The sequence below is a fragment of the Tyto alba genome, unplaced genomic scaffold, assembly GCF_018691265.1.
Source record: "Tyto alba isolate M040663 unplaced genomic scaffold, T.alba_DEE_v4.0 Super-Scaffold_22, whole genome shotgun sequence".
In the NCBI taxonomy this organism is placed as follows: domain Eukaryota; kingdom Metazoa; phylum Chordata; class Aves; order Strigiformes; family Tytonidae; genus Tyto; species Tyto alba.
Window position 1 is genome coordinate 31,803,416 of NW_024881296.1, and position 20,720 is coordinate 31,824,135.

Sequence of the window (20,720 nt, forward strand, 5' to 3'; positions counted from 1 at the left end):
AGCAGAAGCACAGCAGCTGAGACATATTCGTATGTTTTGTCAGGTTTTCAAGAGAAGAGAACAGCATGGAAACTCTGTGGATTTGCATACAGAGCTCTCTTCCAAGCAAGAGAGACAGCACTAGGGAAAGCACTGAAATGACAAATGACAAAGACTACCATAGCAGGCAAAGGACAAGCAAGAGATGATGACGTGACATCCAATCAGATGACAGGCAAAATGGGAACAAGTCAAACTAGTATCTGATGTAGTAATAAAATATGTCAGCTGGAGCTGCAAAAAGGCAGGTAATATAATCAGATCAACAAGCCATAAGATGACCTTTGTACCACCTTTCTAAACATATCTGAAGAGTGATACAGCATGAAAAAATGAGGGTATGTATCAGATTTTTAGCTTCAGAGATTAGAAAGAAAGGCTAGAACTTGCAGGTTTTGGAAAAGCGTCTGCTTTCTGTAGTCTCAGTTGACAGCATTCATCTACAACTACAGAATTCTCTGAAAAAGCAGAGAAAGATAGCTAATTTCACATGTTCCAACTATCTTGACAATTGTTGATGGATAGCATTATTTTACTCCTGTAGGTTTTCCCCCAGAGAAGTGTAAAATCCTCATTTTTTTTAATTGATTTCCTACAGATTTCATGATCTTAGGTGGTTGACTGATTTAAACTTCCAAAGGCCATACCTCTTTAAAAAGCTTAGTAGGTACTGCAATGGCCTTTTCTTCCTCCAGATAGGATGCCCAACACCATGCTTGTCTTCCTTTGGAGGGTACAGCTGAAAAGAAGCACAGAATAGCAAAATAATGCTGTAACTGTTAACTTCTCAAGGAAAAAAAAGACAAAAGAACATTCTGAAGTTTATAATATACCTATCTCAAATCTATATGTTATTAAACGCATTCACGGCATTTCTCAAGACTTATTTCAGGAAAAGAAGTAGCTCAGTAGGTTTAATGGCTCCAGGAACATAAAGGTTCCTGGATTGTGTAGAAAGGTTTCCAGCAGTTCAAATCTTGATTAGTAACAAGAAAAAGCTCTTTCAGGTGACAAGAACAACTTATGAAGTCTTTCTCCCTGTCCCTTTTCACTTACTGCTCATAAGAAGCATTAAGATACATAATTTGCAAATATGTTAAAAGATCGGTTCAAATCACAAAGTATTTCAATTTTTTTTTTTTTTTTCATGAGAATTTCTTTTCCTGGAAATCATTTCAACTGGATAGCACTCATGACATGTTTTTTTAGTCACAGTTGAAATACTCTGTTCTTTAACAGTATTCAGAATGTTTCTAACCTACTCCATCACTATGTATTTTGATGTTTTTGGGTGGAGAAACAGTGAATTAACATTTCTCCAAGCCAGCAAAACTCACTCGTGCCTTTTTGCCCCATCATGTCATTAGCATATGACAGAAACCTCCACTTTCAGGTTTGCTCATGAACACTTGTATATATTTGCACCATAATTGTAATACTGGCTTACAGTCCATCTTAATATTGGCTACAGTCACATCAGTGAGTAACAGTTTTTAGGCCTTGAAAATAAGGCACTAACCGCACTAGCAAAAGCCAGGAACTTCAAAAACAGATGGCTTGTGAGGCTGGCCATGTATGTACCTACTTTGATACACCTCCACTCTGCTCTACTGACCTTCACCTACAATGCCTCCTCTGCACATGCAGCTTAGCATTTCAGACCATAAGCTCATGCTGCCAGGAGGATTCTTCACAGTCCACAATATGATTCTGGCCTGACCCTCCTGACTGTGGGCTGCTCATAAGAGAAATAAGTCCCTCAAGTAACAGTCTGGCTAAGCATTTTTATGATTAAAACATGAACCATAACAATAGCAATGACAAAGTCTCCCAAAGAAAGCTGATAATGTAACCAAAAGATAAATTTCAGAATTACAGCAATTGCTCAAGACTATTAAAGCACATTCATTTTATTTGTGATTTATCCAGTTTTTATCTATTCCATTTAAGAGATGTGTTGCTCAGCACAACAATACACAGTTATGTGCTTGGTTCTGAATATAAATTGGTCTTTTGTACCAAATCTCTTGTGCTGAACTGACATTTTCCCAAATAAAAATAAAAAAAAAAAAATAAAAAACAACAGAAGAAACCTGTACAGATCATTCTGTCAGTGGACCGCATTTCCATAGAGCACTGGCTTTGTGCTTGTATCTCACACACTTCTTATCTCCTCTGCTTTGGAAACAACTGTAGAAATTATATTTATATTTCAGGAGTAATTCTACTTTGGGACGGGGAGCTTCCATAACATTTATGTGTTGCATCTTCCATCAGTATTTCATCTGTCTAGTGTGCAGCAGAGCTACCTGGAGCTTTGTGCTGATTAGCGGCCTGGCAACTTCTGGAAATGGCTCCCAGTCTACCATAAGAAATGCTTTGGAGAGCAAGATTTAGGTTTGTGCTTGGTGTACCACTGAGGTGTAATAGCTGCTGATTCTCCGATTCTTTCTGAAAGTATCTATCATACAAATAGCTTGAAAAAACAGCACTCATTTAAAATATGTTTTATTATGCCGCCTGATGCAGCATATGTCCCTTTGGACTGATTATAGCAATTATTCCTAAACAGTTCCATAAATGTGTCTATTTCCAGCACATACCATAGATACAAAATTTATCCCCAAGGAAACAAAAGTAAACTTTCACTTCTGCTTCATACATGTCTTTCAACATCTGGGAACTCAATGGGCCTGATTCCCTTTTAATACCAGCACTCTTTAGAGGGATGAAAAAACCCCCTAAAATGTGCATCAATTACCTTTACACTTGCTATACCCTTCTTCACGTTGCCTGAGGTATATAAACTGGCTCTTTGTAAAAGGTAATCAGTCTCCAAGTGATGGGTTTTTTTCCCAGTTTTCACTTGGTTCTCTCAGTTCTTCAATCCTTAAAACTGAATTGCTATAAATAGTACCTGCACCCTCTTTTTACAGAATTGAAAAAAAAAGTATTAAATAGAGAATACAAATTCAGTGAAAAAATGCTGGCAATTCACAATAAGAGATGGGTATTACCTAAAGAATTGATAGTCGAGATTTTTGTTTCATAATCTAACTTACGTTGTTTCAAAACTGTTATTTCCCCTTTTCTTTTTCTCCTGGCTCTTTGTGAGACTCTCAAGACCCTTCCTTCAGGTTTGTCCTCCTAAATTAAAAAAAAAAAAAAAGAGTACAGTAACCTCATTAGTTCAGAAGTCTAGTACAGTAAAACAAACATTATGGGAAGGTACTGGGATAAGTTTATTCTAAAATGAAGAACAAGTCCAAAAGGAAAAAAACAAAAGGTGCCCCAAAGCACATTACATTGCAACACAAACCAAAACCAAATCTTTAGCTATGATTTTCTAAGGCAAATTACACTGAGAAAATCAAAAGTATTCTCTTCTTAACTGTAATGTAGCTTTCTTTGTAAATAAATTATTGGTCTGTAGTCATTTATTCATGTGCAGAGTAACAAAGTAACAGGTGTTGGGAAATACGTGCTCCTGTTTTTCTACGCTGAAGACACTGCAAGTCTAGGTTAGTATCATTTTTTGTTAAAATTCTTTTTGTTCTGTTCTTAAAAATGGAGGGAAAAGAGGTAAGAAATAGCTCTTATGAGTTCATTGTCAATAATTACAGTTTACTGATGAGTCGTAATTAAATTGGTAAGTGAACTAACTACTTATTATAGCTCTGACAGAGTGATGTCAGTAACTTCATCAGTCTACAAAGAGAAGTGATGGCATCATTCACAACAATATAAGGCAAAACTCCCACTGAAATACTTGCAGCAATGTGTTTATGACGCATACTAACAGTTTCATCGGGGTTCTCTTTCTTCTCCCCATTATCCCTGGACTCTTCTTTGAGAGGTAACTTTGCTTTTCTTTTGCGAATGCCTTTGGAATCATCTTCCCCATTGCATTCCATACTGGGCTTTTCCTCCTTTGGTTCTCTATTACAACAGTAACACAATGACACAAAGCCAATATTATTTCATTTCTCGCATTGATAAAACAAGTAAAAAGTGAGCAAATCTGAAGGTCAAGTGTTTGTAGATTCCAGGGTATTATATCAAATACATTCTTAGAAATACTACTGAAAATTACATCTGTCAAAAGAATCAGTCTGATAGACACACAATAGCAACTGCAAAAGGAAAGCTGTCAGCTTAGACTGAACAACTTCTGCATGTTTTAAACAGTGTGTCTTTTCCCATGTACCATCAAGTCTCACAGAGAAGCAAACTGTGAAATGTTTAGGACTGCAGGGCAGTTTACAGACAGGAAAACAAAGGTAATTGTTAAGACTGACAAATCCAATTGAAGAAAGCTGGTATGTGACTGCACAAATTGCTAAACAAGTAATCAAAACAGAAACCTTTGAAGCAATTAACTAAAAATGAAGGAAAATGCACAAAATCATAGATGATAAAAACTGACATAATGCAGTAGTATGCAATACAGAATGGACATACTAACACAAACCTTCCTTCATGATGAAATGAACTGTGCTAGCTGAAAGAAACTGCGAAACTACAGTATGCTCATGTTTTCACTCACTGTCATCTATAACACAGCTCTTGCACTTAATTATAATCAACTTACCACACCAACCATCTCATTACTGATTATCTTAATTCCAATGATTATGAAACAGGGTGGGAGTCTGCCACTGATTCATGCATCCCATAGACTATTTTACCACTTGCATCTGGCAGCAGAACACAGCACACTGAGCAAAAAAGACTGCCTTCAACATCAGTGTTAGACAAAACCAAACATTGTTCATGCATTTATATTAAAACAGTGAATGAACATTATAACCCAATGGAGACTCAACAAGAGATGGTTGCTTAATATCTCCATTTGCCCCACCATTAACATTTTATCCCACCACTTTTATCTCATGCTGCATTTATGCCAAATTCCTTGATTCTATGCTTTATAGTAGCACCTACTTGTTTTTTACTTGTTGGGCACATTTCTGGCTGCAAAATTTCCCTTCAGGAACAAATTCTTCTATGGCACCATAGCGGTAACAGTTTTCACAGAAAACAAGTCCATCCATTTTTGCAGTTTCCTTCAACCTTGTGGGAATCCCTGTCTTTTCTGAAAAGGCTGCACAATGAAAAAAGTAACTTCACTTAGGTAGAGGTGATACATTTCCAATCATGCTCAGCAGGCCTTGCCAAGCAAACAGAAAACCAGAAGTCACATCACTCTTGTTAGAATGAAGAACTGGTAGTTAGTGTCGGGACGGGGTCCTTATTCCTGACAAGCAAGTTGGTTTTTCATATTGCAACATGAGTGAGAGGAATCCACTGATTTCGTGCTTCTGTCATCAGTGGCACATCAACACTGCTTGATGTGGCTGCTCGTGGAAGGAGTGAATTTTGTGACATGCAGCACTCTGGCTGCCCACAGTCATCATTGCACAGAGTCCATCACCTCATCTCCTGCTGACATGCCTCCTTTTTCACCTATATATATAGGGTCATTTGGGAAAAAGGTTTTTGGGGGAGTTTTCCTTCAATAGGTGAATGTGTTTCTGGAAAATCACTGACTACTGTCCTGGGTTGAGTGAGTGGTGGGTTTTTTTGGTAGCAGGAGAGGGGGCTAGAGGGGTGGCCCCCTGTGAGAAGCTTCTCAAAGCTCCCCCAGCTCCAAGTCAGCTCCACTTCTGCTTGAAAACTGAGCCAATCAGCTGCACCTCTGCAATAATGTATTTAAGAAGGGACATGGTGATGAGCAGTGTGACTTGTGAGGAGGAGTTGTGGCAGCTGCATGAACATCAAGGTCAGTGGAGGAACGGAGGAAGAAAGGAGGGGGGAGGTGTGCCGGAGCAGAGACCCTCCTGTATCCTGTGGGGAGACGGCAGGACGGCCCCCCCCACCTGCCACCCATGAAGATCTACAGGGGAGCAGGCACTGATTTATGGCCTGTTTATTTCGCATGGATGATCAAGGTGCTGTGCCCGAAGAAGGCCGGGGTCTTGTGGGAAAAGGTAGCCCCGCTGCTGTAATTCAGTGCCGGGAGGATTGCAGCATGTGGGGGTGTCCCACGCCGGAGCAGCTCGGGAAGGGCTGCAGACGTGGGAGGGACTCCAGTTGGAGAAAGTTGGTGTCCCACGATGGAGCAGTGTGGGGAACGCTGCGGCCCATGGGAGAACTCATGTCAGAGGAAATTTGTGGAGGACTGTCTCCTGTGAGAGGGAGACCACGATGGAGCAGGAGGAACAAGTTTTGGACACTCCCCTCACCGAACATGAAGTGGCAGCGCTGACTGCACCCCCCATTCCCTGCCCCTGCGCCACTGGGGGAGGAGGTAGAGATATCGGGAGCAGAGCTGAGCCCGGGAAGAAGGGAAGGGTGGGAGGAAGGTGTTCTCAAGATGTGGCAATGCTTCTCACTGTCCTACTCTGTTATGTGTTGTTAGCGTCTGTAATAAATGTATGTTTTTTCTTCCGCCTGCCTTTTGCTCGTGACCATAAAGGGTGACTTTTTTCCCCATCCCAGTCCTATCTCGAACCCTAAGCCTGGCTCTCTGCCCCTTCTTATTGCCAGAGGAGAAGGGAGAGAGAATGGCTGTGTGGTGGTTGGCTGCCGACCAGGCTCAAACCACAACTACATTCTACAGTCTCTCACAGCAGTAGCTATTGCTCAACCTGAGGTCTAGCAGAAGTAAAAAATCACTGATTTGTAACAACAAAATTTTCAAATACTAAGTTGTTCACGCATCCTAAGCTACAGTTACCCCACGAGAGGTGTGTAGCCTAGAAGAGGATGCCTTTTCTTTCACCCACAGGCAAGTATGAAGCACTGTCAAATCCTCCAGCTTCTAGAGCAGACCGTTGACTTTGCACCCCCCCAAAAGGTAAATTTCAAGTCACAAACTACTTATTTTGCTTGAGCGCTGTACTGTCTTTGAAAGCAAAGTCAAATGAACTCTTGTGTGCAGACTATCTCCACTAGAGTAATATCTAATTCATGTGCTATATTTACACTCCAGCATCATTAGTGGCTCAGAACAACTATTTCCTCTCACAATGGAAAATTTTAGCAGTATTATTTTGGAGGAGCATTAAATTAATCAAGGATAGTGTAAGGTAGTAGTGGGATGCTTACTTGATATGTTTATGTGTCTGTCCATAAAGACACTTTTATTCAGTAGCAACATTATTTTTTTTCAGGTTTATCAGACTGTAGGGGGTAAAGTTGTATGCTTTACTGTAGGTAACTGTGACCTCTAACTGTAAGAAGACATTGTGCTACTATGCTATCAGACTGTCACCACTCTCATCACAAATTTGAATCTTGAATAACTATCATTGCCTTGGAGACAGACCTACAGAACACAGTAGCTGTGGTCTGAAGCTTTGGACCTCACAACTAAGGCCCAAGCTACTTTCCCACTGGTGTAAATGTTTCACCTTTTCACAAAAGTCACATGACAATTAAGACTTAATGGTGGGGGAATAGCAAAGGAAAACTTTCACTGACTGCTTATCATGTTTATACTGATGATTTTTAACTCAAAATTTTGAAGTCTGCTTTTCAAAGGACTTACAGAATGCACCACTTTAAAGAAAATTGATAAAATGTACTATCAACAGGGAAAAAACCCTATGTAGTTGTAAGTAATCACAAAACCAGTTGTGATATTCTCTTCCATGCTACTCCATCATTGCTGGAGTCAGTGTATCAAGATTTCAATCAAGTATATCAAGAGAAGTCGTGGCAGTCCAGGGAAGTTCCTGCTGAGTGCAAAAGGGGAAACATAACCCCCATTTTTAAAAGGAAAATATAGAGGACCTGGGGATTTACAGGCCAGTCACCCTCACCTCTGTGCCCAGCAAGATCGTGGAGCAGATCCTCCTGGAAAATATGCTAGGGCACACGGAAAATAAGTAGGTGATTGGTGATAGCCAGCAGGGCCACTAAGGGCAAATCATGCCTGACAAATTTGGTGGCCTTCTACAATGGGGTTACAACATTGATGGATAAGGGAAAAGCAAGTGACATCATCTACCGGGACTTGCGCAAAGCATCTGATGCTGTCTCACACAACATCCTTATCTCTAAATTGGAGAGACATGGATTTGATGGACGGACCACTAGGTTGCTAAAGAATTGGCTTGGTGGTGGCACTCAGAGAGTGGCAGTCAACAGCTCAACGTTTACGTGGAGGGGGCTGACAAGTGGCATTCCTCAGGGGTTGGTGTTGGGACTGGTACTGTTCAACAACTTTGTTGGTGACATGGACAGTGGGACTGAGCGCACCTTCAGCAAGTTTTCTGACAACACCAAGCTGTGTGGTGTGGTCAACATGCTGAAGGGCAGGGATGCCATCCAGAGGGACCTTGGCAGGTTTGAGGGGTGGGCCCACATGAACCTCATGAAGTTCAGCAAGGCCAGAGGCAAGGTCCTGCACAAGGGCCAGGGCAATCCCAAACACAGACACAGGCTGGATGATGAGTGGATTGACAGCAGCCCTGCAGAAAAGGGCTCGAGGGTATTAGTGGATGGAAAACTGGCCATGACCCAGCAATGTGCACTCGCAGCCCAGAAAGCCAACCGTGCCCTAGGCTGCATCAAGTGTGGCCAGCAGGCTGAGGGAGGGGAATCTCCCCCCTCTACTGTGCTCTCATGAGACCTCATCTGGAGTCCTGTGTCTGGCTCTGGGGCCCCCAGCATAAGAAACCTGATCAAGTGGGTCCAGAGGAGGCCATGAAGATGATAAGGGGCTGGAGCACTTCCACAGATTATTATGAGGACAGGCTGAGGGAGTTGGCATTGTTCAGTCTGGAGAAGGCTGCGGGGAGACCTTATAGCAGTTTTCCAGTACTTAAAGGGAACCTACAGGAAAGATGGGGAGGGACTCTTTATTAGGGAGTGCAGAGATAGGACGAGGGGTAATGGTTTTAAACTGAAAGAGGGTAGATTTAGATTAGACATATAAGGAATAAATTCTTTCCTGTGAAGGTGGTGAGGCACTGGCACAGGTTGCCTGGTGAAGCTGTGGCTGACCCCTCCCTGGAAGTGTTCAAGGTCAGGTTGGACGGGGCTTTGAGCGACCTGGTCTAGTGGAAGGTGTCCCTGTCCATGGCAGGGGGGTTGGAACTAGATGATCTTTAAGGCCCCTTCCAATCCAAACCATTCTATGACTCTATGACTTTCAGAATTTATGATCAAGTAAACAAACTTTCCTTGAACAAAAAAGGTGTCTCCTTACATCAGTATTTTAAATCCAGGAAAGACCTTACTTAGTAGACAGATACTACAACTATTAGAATTTTATAATTCAAGATAAAATTAAATGGTTACTATATACTAATTTTAATACTGTACAAAAACACAGTCAGCAGGAGCAAGGCAACAGTGTAGCCATACATTGGTATCGGTGGCAGCAGCTGAGCAGCAGCCAGTATCATGTGAAGGCAGTTTACAGTGCACAATATTTCAGTCACAAATGAACTGTAGGCAGTTAGTAAAGTCTGTGGGCAGTATGGAGAACCAGATCAACAAAAAAAAAATCTAAAAAATTCTCAATAATTGAAAGTAAGAAATTCACCATTTTGCAAACTAAATAGAGAGAAAATACTGATTCTAAACTTAGAAAAAAATACTGTTAGAAAAAATTGTGGCTGTAATTGAACTTCAGATGTTTAACAGTGGAATTACTTCCTTTTAACTTAAAAGGCATTTATTTTCATATTTACTCACACCCCAAGAAACAAGTAATATCATCAAAGATACTCTGTGCATTAAGGCAAGTAAGTTGTTGGGGTTTTTTTGAGGGGGGAGCAATCTTTAAGAAAAACTGATATATTAGACAAAATACCACAGAAATGTTTACCACCTCTGAACTGACCTTCTTGAGCAGTTGGAACCATCCAGGTTGTGGTAGCAGTTGCCTTTTTAACACTCTCCATCTCAGTTTCATCTGTAATCACTTCCAGGGCCCCAAATTCATTCACTCTAAACTGTAAGACAAAATAAATGGCATAGACTATAGTAAAAATTTACTAATACTCTCTTATGGAGTCTTCTTCTGTTGACCAAGACAGTTTTTACATGGTGTCCTCATCGTATTATCTAATTTCTATGTGTTTCTGCTTATCCCCAAGAAAGTGGAAACAAGTGTTTCTTGTTTCTGTGAAGCAAAATGCAAACTCATTTTGCTGTTTAAAATAGTAATTTGCAATACATATTGATACAGATGAGTACAAATGCAGATCAGTATCTAACTTACACACAAGAACCAAAAAATTATAACTGAAATTCATGGGAAAATCTAAATGTATGTTTTTCATTGCCAGCAAGAGGAAAAGGGAACTGAATGTCAAATACAAATGCTTCATAGTGTACAGAAATTTCAGCATCCTCCAAAACCACAGTACTTCTCTGCTGTAAAGTGCACATAAACAAACACCTCAAGGCATTTTATGAGCTGTTTAATTACATGCTGAACATGATATTACTGTCAGCCAGAAGCAAGGCTCAACAATACCCCACATGCTGTGCTTACACAGGAGCACCATGAGTTCTATCCACCCTGATGCCAGCAGAAAAGCATCTTCCAAATGCCATAATGATTACAGAACTACCAAAAGAAAATAAACTGCAGCTTCCCGGTCACTACTTGGTTTGCAGGCCCAGCTGGCTACACAGGTTGAACTCAAGGCAGCATTCTGTCCAGGCTAGTATGGTCTGAACAGAGAAGGGGTGTAACTCAGCTTTGCCACAGATGACAGGTCTCTAGCAGTGAGGTGCTCTCACCAACAGAGATCAATAGGAAAAATTACACCTGAGAGAGTCTTTCAAAGCTCCCCAGCACCCACCTGTGAGAATATTCCTTCAGGCTAGTAGCATGAGGCCTATTTCTGTTTCTCTGGTCAGGCAACTTTACCTTGGGAAAATGAGAAGGGGAACAATTGCCTGGCACTACATTGATTTTCTCTGTGCCTCCAGAGGCTGCAGGATGAATCGCTCCCACTCACTTTGGAACCAACTATGGTACAGTACCAAAAATATGCCATTCTGACTGAAAGCAAAGGTGAGCCCCACAACATACATACCACAAGAGTGTACTTTCACTAATACTGTCCTTCTAGCCTCAGAATTCGCAAAGAGCCACAAGGTCCTAAGGAATGAAAGCAGCTCCTAAGTAATACGCTGAGGGGAGGGAGAGGAAGAAGACGAGAATGAAGAGGAGAACCTCCCACAGTCATATGACTTCTGGAGACAAGATTTTTACTTGCGATTAGCTACATTCACAACAGATATGCAGTGTGGACAAACTGTCAGTAAACCCATTTGAACTGAAAGACCAGGAGTTCAGCTTTGAAAAGCAACCAAATGCATTAGCACCACATGCTCATACTCCAGTTTGTGGACAGGCATTCATTCACTCTGAAAGAAAAGCAGTGGATTTACCATTCAGAAGAGAATCTTTGCATCTTATGGCTGACTGATGCACCCAGTCTGGCTCCTATTTTGGTTAAGCTCAGTTTTGCTACTTGTGCTCTTCTGTCTCTGAAAAAGGTAGATGCCAGAGGGAAAACCTTCCTTGCTTCCAGGAGCTCTAACTCTGCAACAACTGGCTCAGCAAGCAGGCTGTGAGCGCAGACTAAAACAGGGTGCTGCAGCCCACCAACTTACAGGTCACGGGGAGGTTACTAACCAACTCCTGGAACCACTTTCCTGCACCTTCATACAATATCAGCCCAAACATCCGTACACCAACAGTATTTCTGAACAGTCCAATTAATAACTGGGATATTTCTGCATGATCCAATCGATGCTCAGCCCTGACACTATACATACGTTTCTCCTCCACTGGGGCCTCCTATGGTATGCAAGGACGCACCCTAGCTAATGCATCAACCCGCCAGCCCTTCTGGCTTCAGAGGGCTGATTGACAGGCATGAAATGATGAAAGACAGATGTCTGCAGGGAAAGCTGCTCCCAGCTACCCTTTCACTGGAGGCTGTTCATGGCAGAGAGAGCCAAACCATTAAGGAAGCAGCTCTTCAACAGTCAGCCACCACGCTAAGATGGGCTCAGTGACGTAGAGTAACCACTTGTTACTGCCTCAGCAGGCAGGAGGGTGCAACAACACTACTGGGCCGCTGCCTCAACTGACCTCTGTATCTCCTGGTTTTGGCCTGTGCCTCCCCTTTATCTGTGCCAGAGGACTCCTGTTCAAATGCAAACTTGAAGCAGATGTCTGCTTTCGCTGACTGATTCCCCAGCTATAGCTTCAGCACTACCTACTGTGCACGTTGGGCTTTCTGTAGCTGACGGGAAAAATGCCTCAGACCTAGGGAGTCATACTCTGGTTTTAGTTGGGGAGGAAAAGCAACAAAAAACTTGTGACAGAGGTTCATTGCTCAAAAACAGGATAAATAGATGTACAGAGCAACATGCTGCACAAAGCCATCACAGGATAAGAGCTGCCAGAGCAATGCGCCAAGTAATGTCTACTGTTGGAAGCATGACAAAAAAGGATCTAGATTAATGGTGGTTGACGTGTCTATGAAAAAATTCAACACGTTCGTAAGCCTCTTCTACTTAGAAAATAAGTGACAAAAAAACTAAAGGTAAAGGTTCTGACAAAGTATTCCCTCTATTTTTGGTGATTCAAGATGAAATCCAGTAAGAGCAGTCCTCCCATGTACCTCCCTAGGTGTCCTGACGGTCTGGAAGGGCATGGCAGGTGATACGGAGGGAAGGAAACGGTGCCGCTGAGTTAACTTCTGAGGATGGATCCATAGCTTTCTGAGAAGTAAAAATTTCTTTTTAAGTCACAAAACTCTTTAAGCAAATATATAAATTTGCATTGGATGAAGAGATTTTCCATAAACCTGTCTTCATTAAAGCAAACAGTATATTTCCCATTGATGGAAACAAAAGTCAGGCCATTATCAAGTACTTTTAAAATAATCTCACAAAGAAGCCTGATTTTTGTCACTTCACTATTCAAAAGAGAATAAATTATACAGCTTGCTGGGTATGAATTTAATCCACTTGACTTCTGTCAAATGCTTGTTTACAAATTTTAAGTAACCTCTTAAGAAGATAATTCTCTATCCCACCCAATGGAGCCAATGGTCTTAAAAGATCAGAAGGCAAAGAGAAAGAAACCTCAACAGCTTTATGAGCAAATCCACAGTAAGATAAACAGCAATAAATATAACATTTGGATAGAAAATTTATCTTTCAGTTTCATGTACAGGTGAGAAACAAGGTCAAAAATACACACTTTCACGTTATTGCAGTTCTTTTAACACAAATATATCAGAAACTGAGTTGGGAGGATGAGTCCAACTGTTAGTGGGTATATATACAACACAGAACTTACTTAGCTGCCTTGTTCAGCAGTTTTTGAAAGGATCAAAAGGGAATTAAACAGCAGCTTCCATCGAAACATCATTAGAGATTCCTTCCACTCAGAGGTGAGATACATTTTCACATTCTCATGAAACAATACCCTGATATAACAGTACTTCAGCTTATTATGGCTGTTAATTTAACCCCCAGAAATATTTTAATATTAATTCAACAAATAAAGAACACATTGAGGGAAATGAAGGCTTAAAAAATAATAATCAGACATTATAAGTACTTTCTGAACCATTTCTGTCTGTCCACATGCTAAGTTCTTCTACGGGAATCAATATGAATGAACATTTTTTTTAAACATTAAAATTGCATTAAAATTGACACAGGACTGGAACAAGTACCATAAGTCACTGAGATGAAGTCTTTGTTTCCTGAAGGCAATAGTATCACACAAAGTATTTCATAAATGTTTCAGGAGAAGCATCTAGATTTTCTGTTTACCAGTGCCTCTTCTTGTCGTGGTTTGAGGACCTCAAATCCAGGACACCACCGGAAGTCCGTTCTTGAAGGTCCTTCTCAAAAAACCTTCTTCTAACTTTTCATTTACATTTACTCATAGTCAGTTTATACCAATTTGTTCTTAACCCAAAGTTACCCTATGGAATATATAACTCTAGTACCCTAGTGCTTACTCTCTGGGTATACATCTGAAGCACTGAATTACGTACCCCCCAAACTTGATTTTATTAGGCTAAGCACAAGCTCCCTCTGTTCTTATGAAAACAGTGCTCCATCTTCTTGATCAGCCCATCACCCTTTGCCCACCGTGTGCTGGGCTCAACCATGGAAATTCACTTTTTCTCAGTGAATGTGACTAGGCATAACACTTCAGGTAGACTCCTGCCATCCCTCCTCCAGTGGCTTTAGGACCTTTCCATTTCTAATGGAATTTTTTTTTTGCCTTATCATGCAGGCTGGAAGGTGCTCTGTAGTTTTATGTAGGGGGAACTATATGTTAAAAGGGCTTTCAGTTCTCTTTCTCCACATTTCATAAAAATATTCTGTGTATTTGTCACTATGTGGGATAAAAATAAATTTGCAAACAATGCAAAATGTATCCCATATTGCAGATTAATTCTTAGAAACTCAAACCTCTTGGGAAGAAATACATACAATCTAGTTTCAAATTAAGTCCCCGCTGTTGCATATGTCTAATTCAGAGCAATAAAGATCAGACTATCTCCATTTGCTGTTACTTGTGACCTTTTAACAGTGTTCAAGATCTCATCAGTACTCACTGAGATCAACTCAGAATAAAGGCTGCTATTGTTTTATACAAGGTGAAAATATTATTTGGGAGAACAGGCAGGAAAAAAAAAAAGGAAGAACAACTGAAGTGCAAAGGACAAAAAAAGAAGAGAAAACCACACACATCTTAAGGCACAGCTTTCAAATAAATTAGAAAAAACAGCCAACACTACCATCTACTGGGCAAGATAAGGACAAAGAGTTTATTGCAATAAAGACAACTGTTGCTGCATTCTGGCAGTAACTCCGGGAACAAAACTGATCTCGAACCTACAACAGTGTGATTGTGGACTAGCTCAGAAGAAACCTGCAAAATTTATATTATCCAAAACAAAAGTAAATGAAGCAAATGCTCTTTATGCCTATGAAGTAACTAATTTTAAAGTAGCAGAGTTATACAGCAGTCTGTCAATAGGACAGGCAGCTGGAACTCTGGTGATACAATCTAAAGAACTACACTCAGATCTCTGGTTAGCACACAGTTATCATTCTTGATTTTAATCACCATTTAATCAGTGATTTCAGTGGGACTGCTCAGATCAGTCAGAGCCCTTATGGCATCTGAGAGGCCCTCCTCTCTTTAAAGCAAAGGAATCACCTATAGACATTGTACTGTCCAACCACATCCTACTACGCGCCAAACAATTTTTTACATATTACTGAAGTTGAATAAGTTAGTAAATGCCAGAACTTGTCCATTCAACCATTCTCCTCTTCTGTGTGTGTGCGATACAGTCTTTACATGCACAATCACATAGTATTTTTTCCACAGAACCCCTGCCCCAGGCAGGGGCTGGATAGCATTCAGAAAATTAGGCAGCTGTAGGGTATTTTTATACTCTTTCTTCAAGCAGTAAAGCCAGTCTTATTTACTCTACATGGTTTGAAAGTAGAATGACTGTTTATTTTCTTTAAAAAAAACCCCACTGAAATAACAAAGAGCATGTATCCAAAAAAGCTTTAGGCACTCTAGCAATTACTGTTACAATTCAGTGCAAAGTAATTCCTGAAACAAAACCTCTGTTCTCAGCCACTTACAAAAGAAAATAAAAATATCTCTCCCTAGCTCTTCATCCTTCTGAGTACTCTGCTCCCAGCTTATTTCAAAGCATTCAGTAAGCATGTGATCCCTGATGCTGTCTAGTCAGAAAACATTGACTCTTTCAGGGGTGCAGAAGGTTAGGGGAACACGTCCCCACACCTGACTATTCCCTTTCTTTAATGATGAGATCCTGCCTGCACGTTCTTGCTCTGCAAGTACAGCAAAGACAAGCAACTTAAGTTAAGATCCCAAGATATTTAGGGCTCCCTAAATCATAATCAGCAGAGATTAAATTCCACACCACAACCGAGGGGCAGGGCCAGACCCCCTCTCACTGGAATGATGTTGTCAGCAAGAAAGTCAAGCACTTTAAGAAACTTCAGTTGATTTTAAAATGCTTAGGTAACACTGCAACAGGCTAATCCTGAAGTAAGGAAGAAGAGAGAACAATTTGCATCCAAAAGGAAAGGTTTTTCCCACCTGAGCAGGCACAAGCAGGAAAGAATTACTACCAAATTACGACCTTCAAAAAAAAAAAAAAAAAAAAAAAAAAAAAAGGAACATTCTTTCATCACTTCTGAATTGAAAGCTTAGGTACCATCAGAAAACATACAACTTTAGAAAGAGAGACTGGCATTTCCCCAGCAAGCCACTGATACCTCAGTCTTGTCTGCTGTAATGTTTATCTACTTTATTCTTAGATGCCCCTCAGGCTCTTCCAATCCCCTCCCCCTGCCCCGAGTGCTCAAGAATTATCTTAGTACCAGAGGGCTTCTCAATGATTTCTCTCCACTGCAAACTCAGTCTGCCTTATTATCTCCACTTGAGTAGGAAATTGCAGCTAAATAGACTTTCTTGAAGTGACACATAAATCAGCGACAGAGCCAGAAGTCAAGGCCTGCCAAGATGACACTTATTGATACAGAAGTTGACCTACAAAGCAACCCTGGCTCCAAATTATGTTGGCCAGAATACTTCTAGATACCCAAAGCTAACATCTCGTGGGGAGCCCAAGCAAGTGACAAATAAAAAATTAATGGCTGCCTGCCAAAGTTTTGGTTCCAGTGAGTTGTTTGGAACCACACAGGAAAGCTGTGGTAGAAGGAAGTGCAGTGCTAAGCTTTCCTGTGTGAGATTTACCTGCATTAATCATAAAACTATTCCTTTTCCTTCCCGAAATCCTCTGCCCAGTTATTTACAAGACTAACAGCATCTACAGCAAACAACGCAGTAGATTTTGTGGTAAAATAGCATGTGATCACTTAGGTGAAGACGCTACCATGACTACAGATGAGGAAGCCCAATTAAAGATGCAAAGGCAAACCTAATTCCAGCATTTCTTGGCTTCGGAGTTTTAGCAATTTTAATAGTGAAATTTCCTTTTTGGTCTTTCTTTTTTTAAATAAGGTAAAATCATTTTATGACAATAAGTTTTAACCAGAATCTATGGCAATGAAGCACAGCATAAGATAACTAATTACACTAAATTGCAACAGAAGAAAGTTACTTCCACATGGAAAAGACGAGGCCACTCGGTACATCTGCTGAGGCTCACATGTGGTCAGAGAATATCTATTCTGCCTTGCTTTCTCCTCCCTGAGCTACCCTGTACCAGCTTCCCTGAAGGGAATCCATCTTCTCTCCAGAATAATGCCTTCCTGGTGGAGGCAGTGATTTAACCAGTTCCTGGTAGTCAATGTTTCCCACGGACACTCTCAGGGACAATCCCCCGAGAGAGAAATGCCTCCCCAGATTCAGCACATGCCACCGCATGAGGACAGAAATAGCTTTGTACTAAAAAAACACTGTACTTATTGCCTGAGATACTACCAGTATTTCTGACATATAATCATGTGAGGAAAAATAATAAGTTGCTTTCAAAATGTTAATTATCTCAAGCAAGTTTGAACAAAATTTCAGAACAGGCAGGTGGAAGGATGCACTTTACTGCCTTGAGTTGCTGCACCCATGCATTCAGAAACACCGCACTCTGAAGCACCATTACCTTCTTCACAGTGTGGCTGAAATACCAAGCATCACTGACCATTAGTCCACCACTCATGTTTCACTATTATAGTTGGATTCCTACGGTATTAGCTACCCAACTTTATTTACGGGTTAATTCCGTCATCAAATTTATTTTTATTTTTTTTTTCATTCAAGCACAATTTGCAAGCTGGAAACAATGACCAAAATTCTGTCCATGCGGTATATAACAGCTCACTTTCCAAACACAAGCACTAGAAAACTCATTACGAAGTACTTCATAAACTTCTGTCACTGCAGTAGGAAGTGACTGTAAATTATTACAGCTTTTCCAATTTAATGAGTACATTTAAATCTTGAAGTGATGGTGTTACTGTCTGCACTCGGCACAGAGATTTAAAAAAAAGAGAAAAAAAGAAGAGTATTTCACATTTACATTCACAACATGCAGAGTAACTGGTAAGCACTGATGTTTTTCAGATGAGCATACATTACTTAGCCTGCCACATGAAGGCATTCTGTAATTTGTAAACTATTTTAAACTCTACTGGAATTCAAGTTTTCTGTTTTATTTAAACATCTTGAAAGAACTAATATACAATGCTAAATTTTTTGTTCTCAGTGCATCATACCGAACAATCTTTAATTCTCCCTATTCCCTGTATAATTTGAAATTCTAGTGTTTTCCACAACCACTCACTATTTATGTCACACAGCATGCTTAAAGCAGTGTTCAAGAAGTATTAATTATTTTATGACTATTTTTGCTAGAGAGTTTTAACAAAATCTGTATGAGAATGTATTTCCACAGCCTTTTCCAACTACAGGTGACAAAAATCTATCAATTAACACTGCCCAAATTCATAGCAAAATAACATTTTCAGCATTTTACCAATGTGAAAACAGATGTAGACGTAAGAGACCATGGCATGGCTGAGAACAGAGGCTTGGTATCTGACTGGGCTCCCTTGTTTTGATTACACTGGGAAGTGACTGCCCCTGCGTGCAGCCTATCTCAGTGAAGTCTGGTAGGCATGAAACTGCCCACAGGACTTCGTAACAAAGATAAATGATGCAATTTCCTATTTCTGATTTAGTTTTTCTTCTATGTCATAAAAAAAGTTAAATTTCAACAATGATAAGAAAATATTGAAACAATTATTTGTAAATGTTTCAAGCATTTTACACTACTTACAATAATTTCTTACCAGCTTTTATTCACTGAGGAACTTATATTCACAAAAATTAAGTGGTTCTTAAAAAGAATGGTTGCTCAGATATACTTGCCTGATAATCTGAGGAGGCTGAATATTAATATAATACACAATAAAAGAGATTTCTTAAAAAGCGCATATGAAAAAGAAAGCATGAAAACTCATCTTGCAAGCAGTAAAGACAAGCAAATGCCATACGACTTACATGACTAAAAATAAGGACTTAAGTAGGTAACTCCCCAAAACTTCTCTATTAAAAAGCGACATCTCAACGTTTCGGTATACATTTAACTTAAAACGTGCTCATACAATATAGTTTGCCAAATCTGAGTGTTCAAAGACAATTTTTCCGAACTTTTTATGAAGAGAAAAGACTAAATGTGAGAATGTAAGCAATACGTTGGCTGCAATTAATAGTTCAGCTATTTCTTATTAATTATTATTAAAAAAATCAGGCATTCTATAAAAATAGAATCTTTGGATTTGTGCATCTTGCTACTACAGTGTTTTCACTGGATTTTTCCACTGCATTTCAATGCAAATACATGGCAGTGGTTTGATATCTTTAGTGAAACAAGTCTATTACCTTTTTTGAAAGACACATGCAAGCTTACAAGAAGTAACTGCTATATAAGGCCATTTTCTTTAGGTTCAGGACACGGTATTAAAATACTCTGTTAACAGGACAGTTCAGGTAAACCACCCACATCAATCCTATTCTGAGAATTCCACAAAGAGCACAACGTACCTTCCACGATCACATTCACAGTTTCAAGGGATCAAACACCCTTTTAACCATCAGTACTTAGAAGCAGCACTGAAAAATTAGTTGTTACAATTATCTTGAAAGCTTAAAAATCCTTACTGTTCTAACAGATCAAATTGTTTTGATACCTATATAAACGCCTCGTCTTTCACATAGTCTTGATACTCCCTCGTCCAATGATCACCTCAGACTACGTCTGCATTTTTATAAAATATTCTTCTTTCAGTGTTAGAATGGCTTTTGTACTTAAAAAAACAAAGCAAACAAACAAACAAAAAAAAAAAAAACCAAAAAACCTCCTAAACAACAACACAAAAAAACACACCAAAAAACCCCCAAAAACAAAACCACAAGACAACAAACAAAAAAACAAACAAACAAAACCCCCCCAGAATAAGCTGCTTGGCCGATTCTCTACGTATCTTTCATCATTCTGGGTATATTACCATTGCACCTCTACCTATGTCTTCCCTAACGCATGTAACAAAGAAAGCACCTCATCCAAAAATCGAATACCGGTAAACAGAAGAAAAACCCTAAAAGGAAGCTCATGCTTTTCTGACCAGGACAGAGTTCAGAATTGTCTTACATGATTTTTTTAATTTACCCTGAGCTACACCTCCCAGTCCTTTCCCTCATTTTGTATGGATGTTTTCCTATTCCTTTACTAATTAATGACCCAATCTTTGCTTTGGTTTTGTTTCTTCTGACATAGGGTAACCAGAACTGAACAAAGCATGTACCAGTGATTTATATGAGATTACTCTGTTTTCCTGGATTGTTCCCTTTAGTATTCCTCAAACATTTCAATACTGTGTTTGCCTTTCACACAATGTTGCTTATTAAAATAGAAAGGAATTTTAAAAACCTGGACTGCTTTTAAAAAAGTACAGAACTGGTCTGGGATGTGGAGGCTGGTGATAGCCTTGGCAGCAGTGACCATGGGTTGGTGAAGCCTGAAGTCCTGAAAGAAGCGAACAAAACAACTACTGAAACAGCAGCACTGGCCTTCAGGAGAGGCTGATTTGGGCTTGTT

At 40.0% G+C, this 20,720-nt stretch overlaps 1 protein-coding gene across 11 annotated transcripts in view; it reads right to left on the bottom strand.

The window, feature by feature from the left end:
* Window positions 1-20,720, bottom strand: part of L3MBTL3 (L3MBTL histone methyl-lysine binding protein 3) — a 110,592-nt gene that overhangs the window by 50,674 nt on the left and 39,198 nt on the right. For all 11 annotated transcript variants that reach the window (XM_042795708.1, XM_042795707.1, XM_042795709.1 and 8 more), the window contains 5 exons: window positions 9,896-10,007; window positions 4,984-5,143; window positions 3,840-3,978; window positions 3,102-3,186; window positions 687-778 (listed from right to left, as the gene is read on the bottom strand). In XM_042795708.1, the coding sequence (XP_042651642.1) occupies window positions 687-778; window positions 3,102-3,186; window positions 3,840-3,978; window positions 4,984-5,143; window positions 9,896-10,007 (588 nt within the window). The remainder of the gene's footprint in view (window positions 1-686; window positions 779-3,101; window positions 3,187-3,839; window positions 3,979-4,983; window positions 5,144-9,895; window positions 10,008-20,720) is intronic.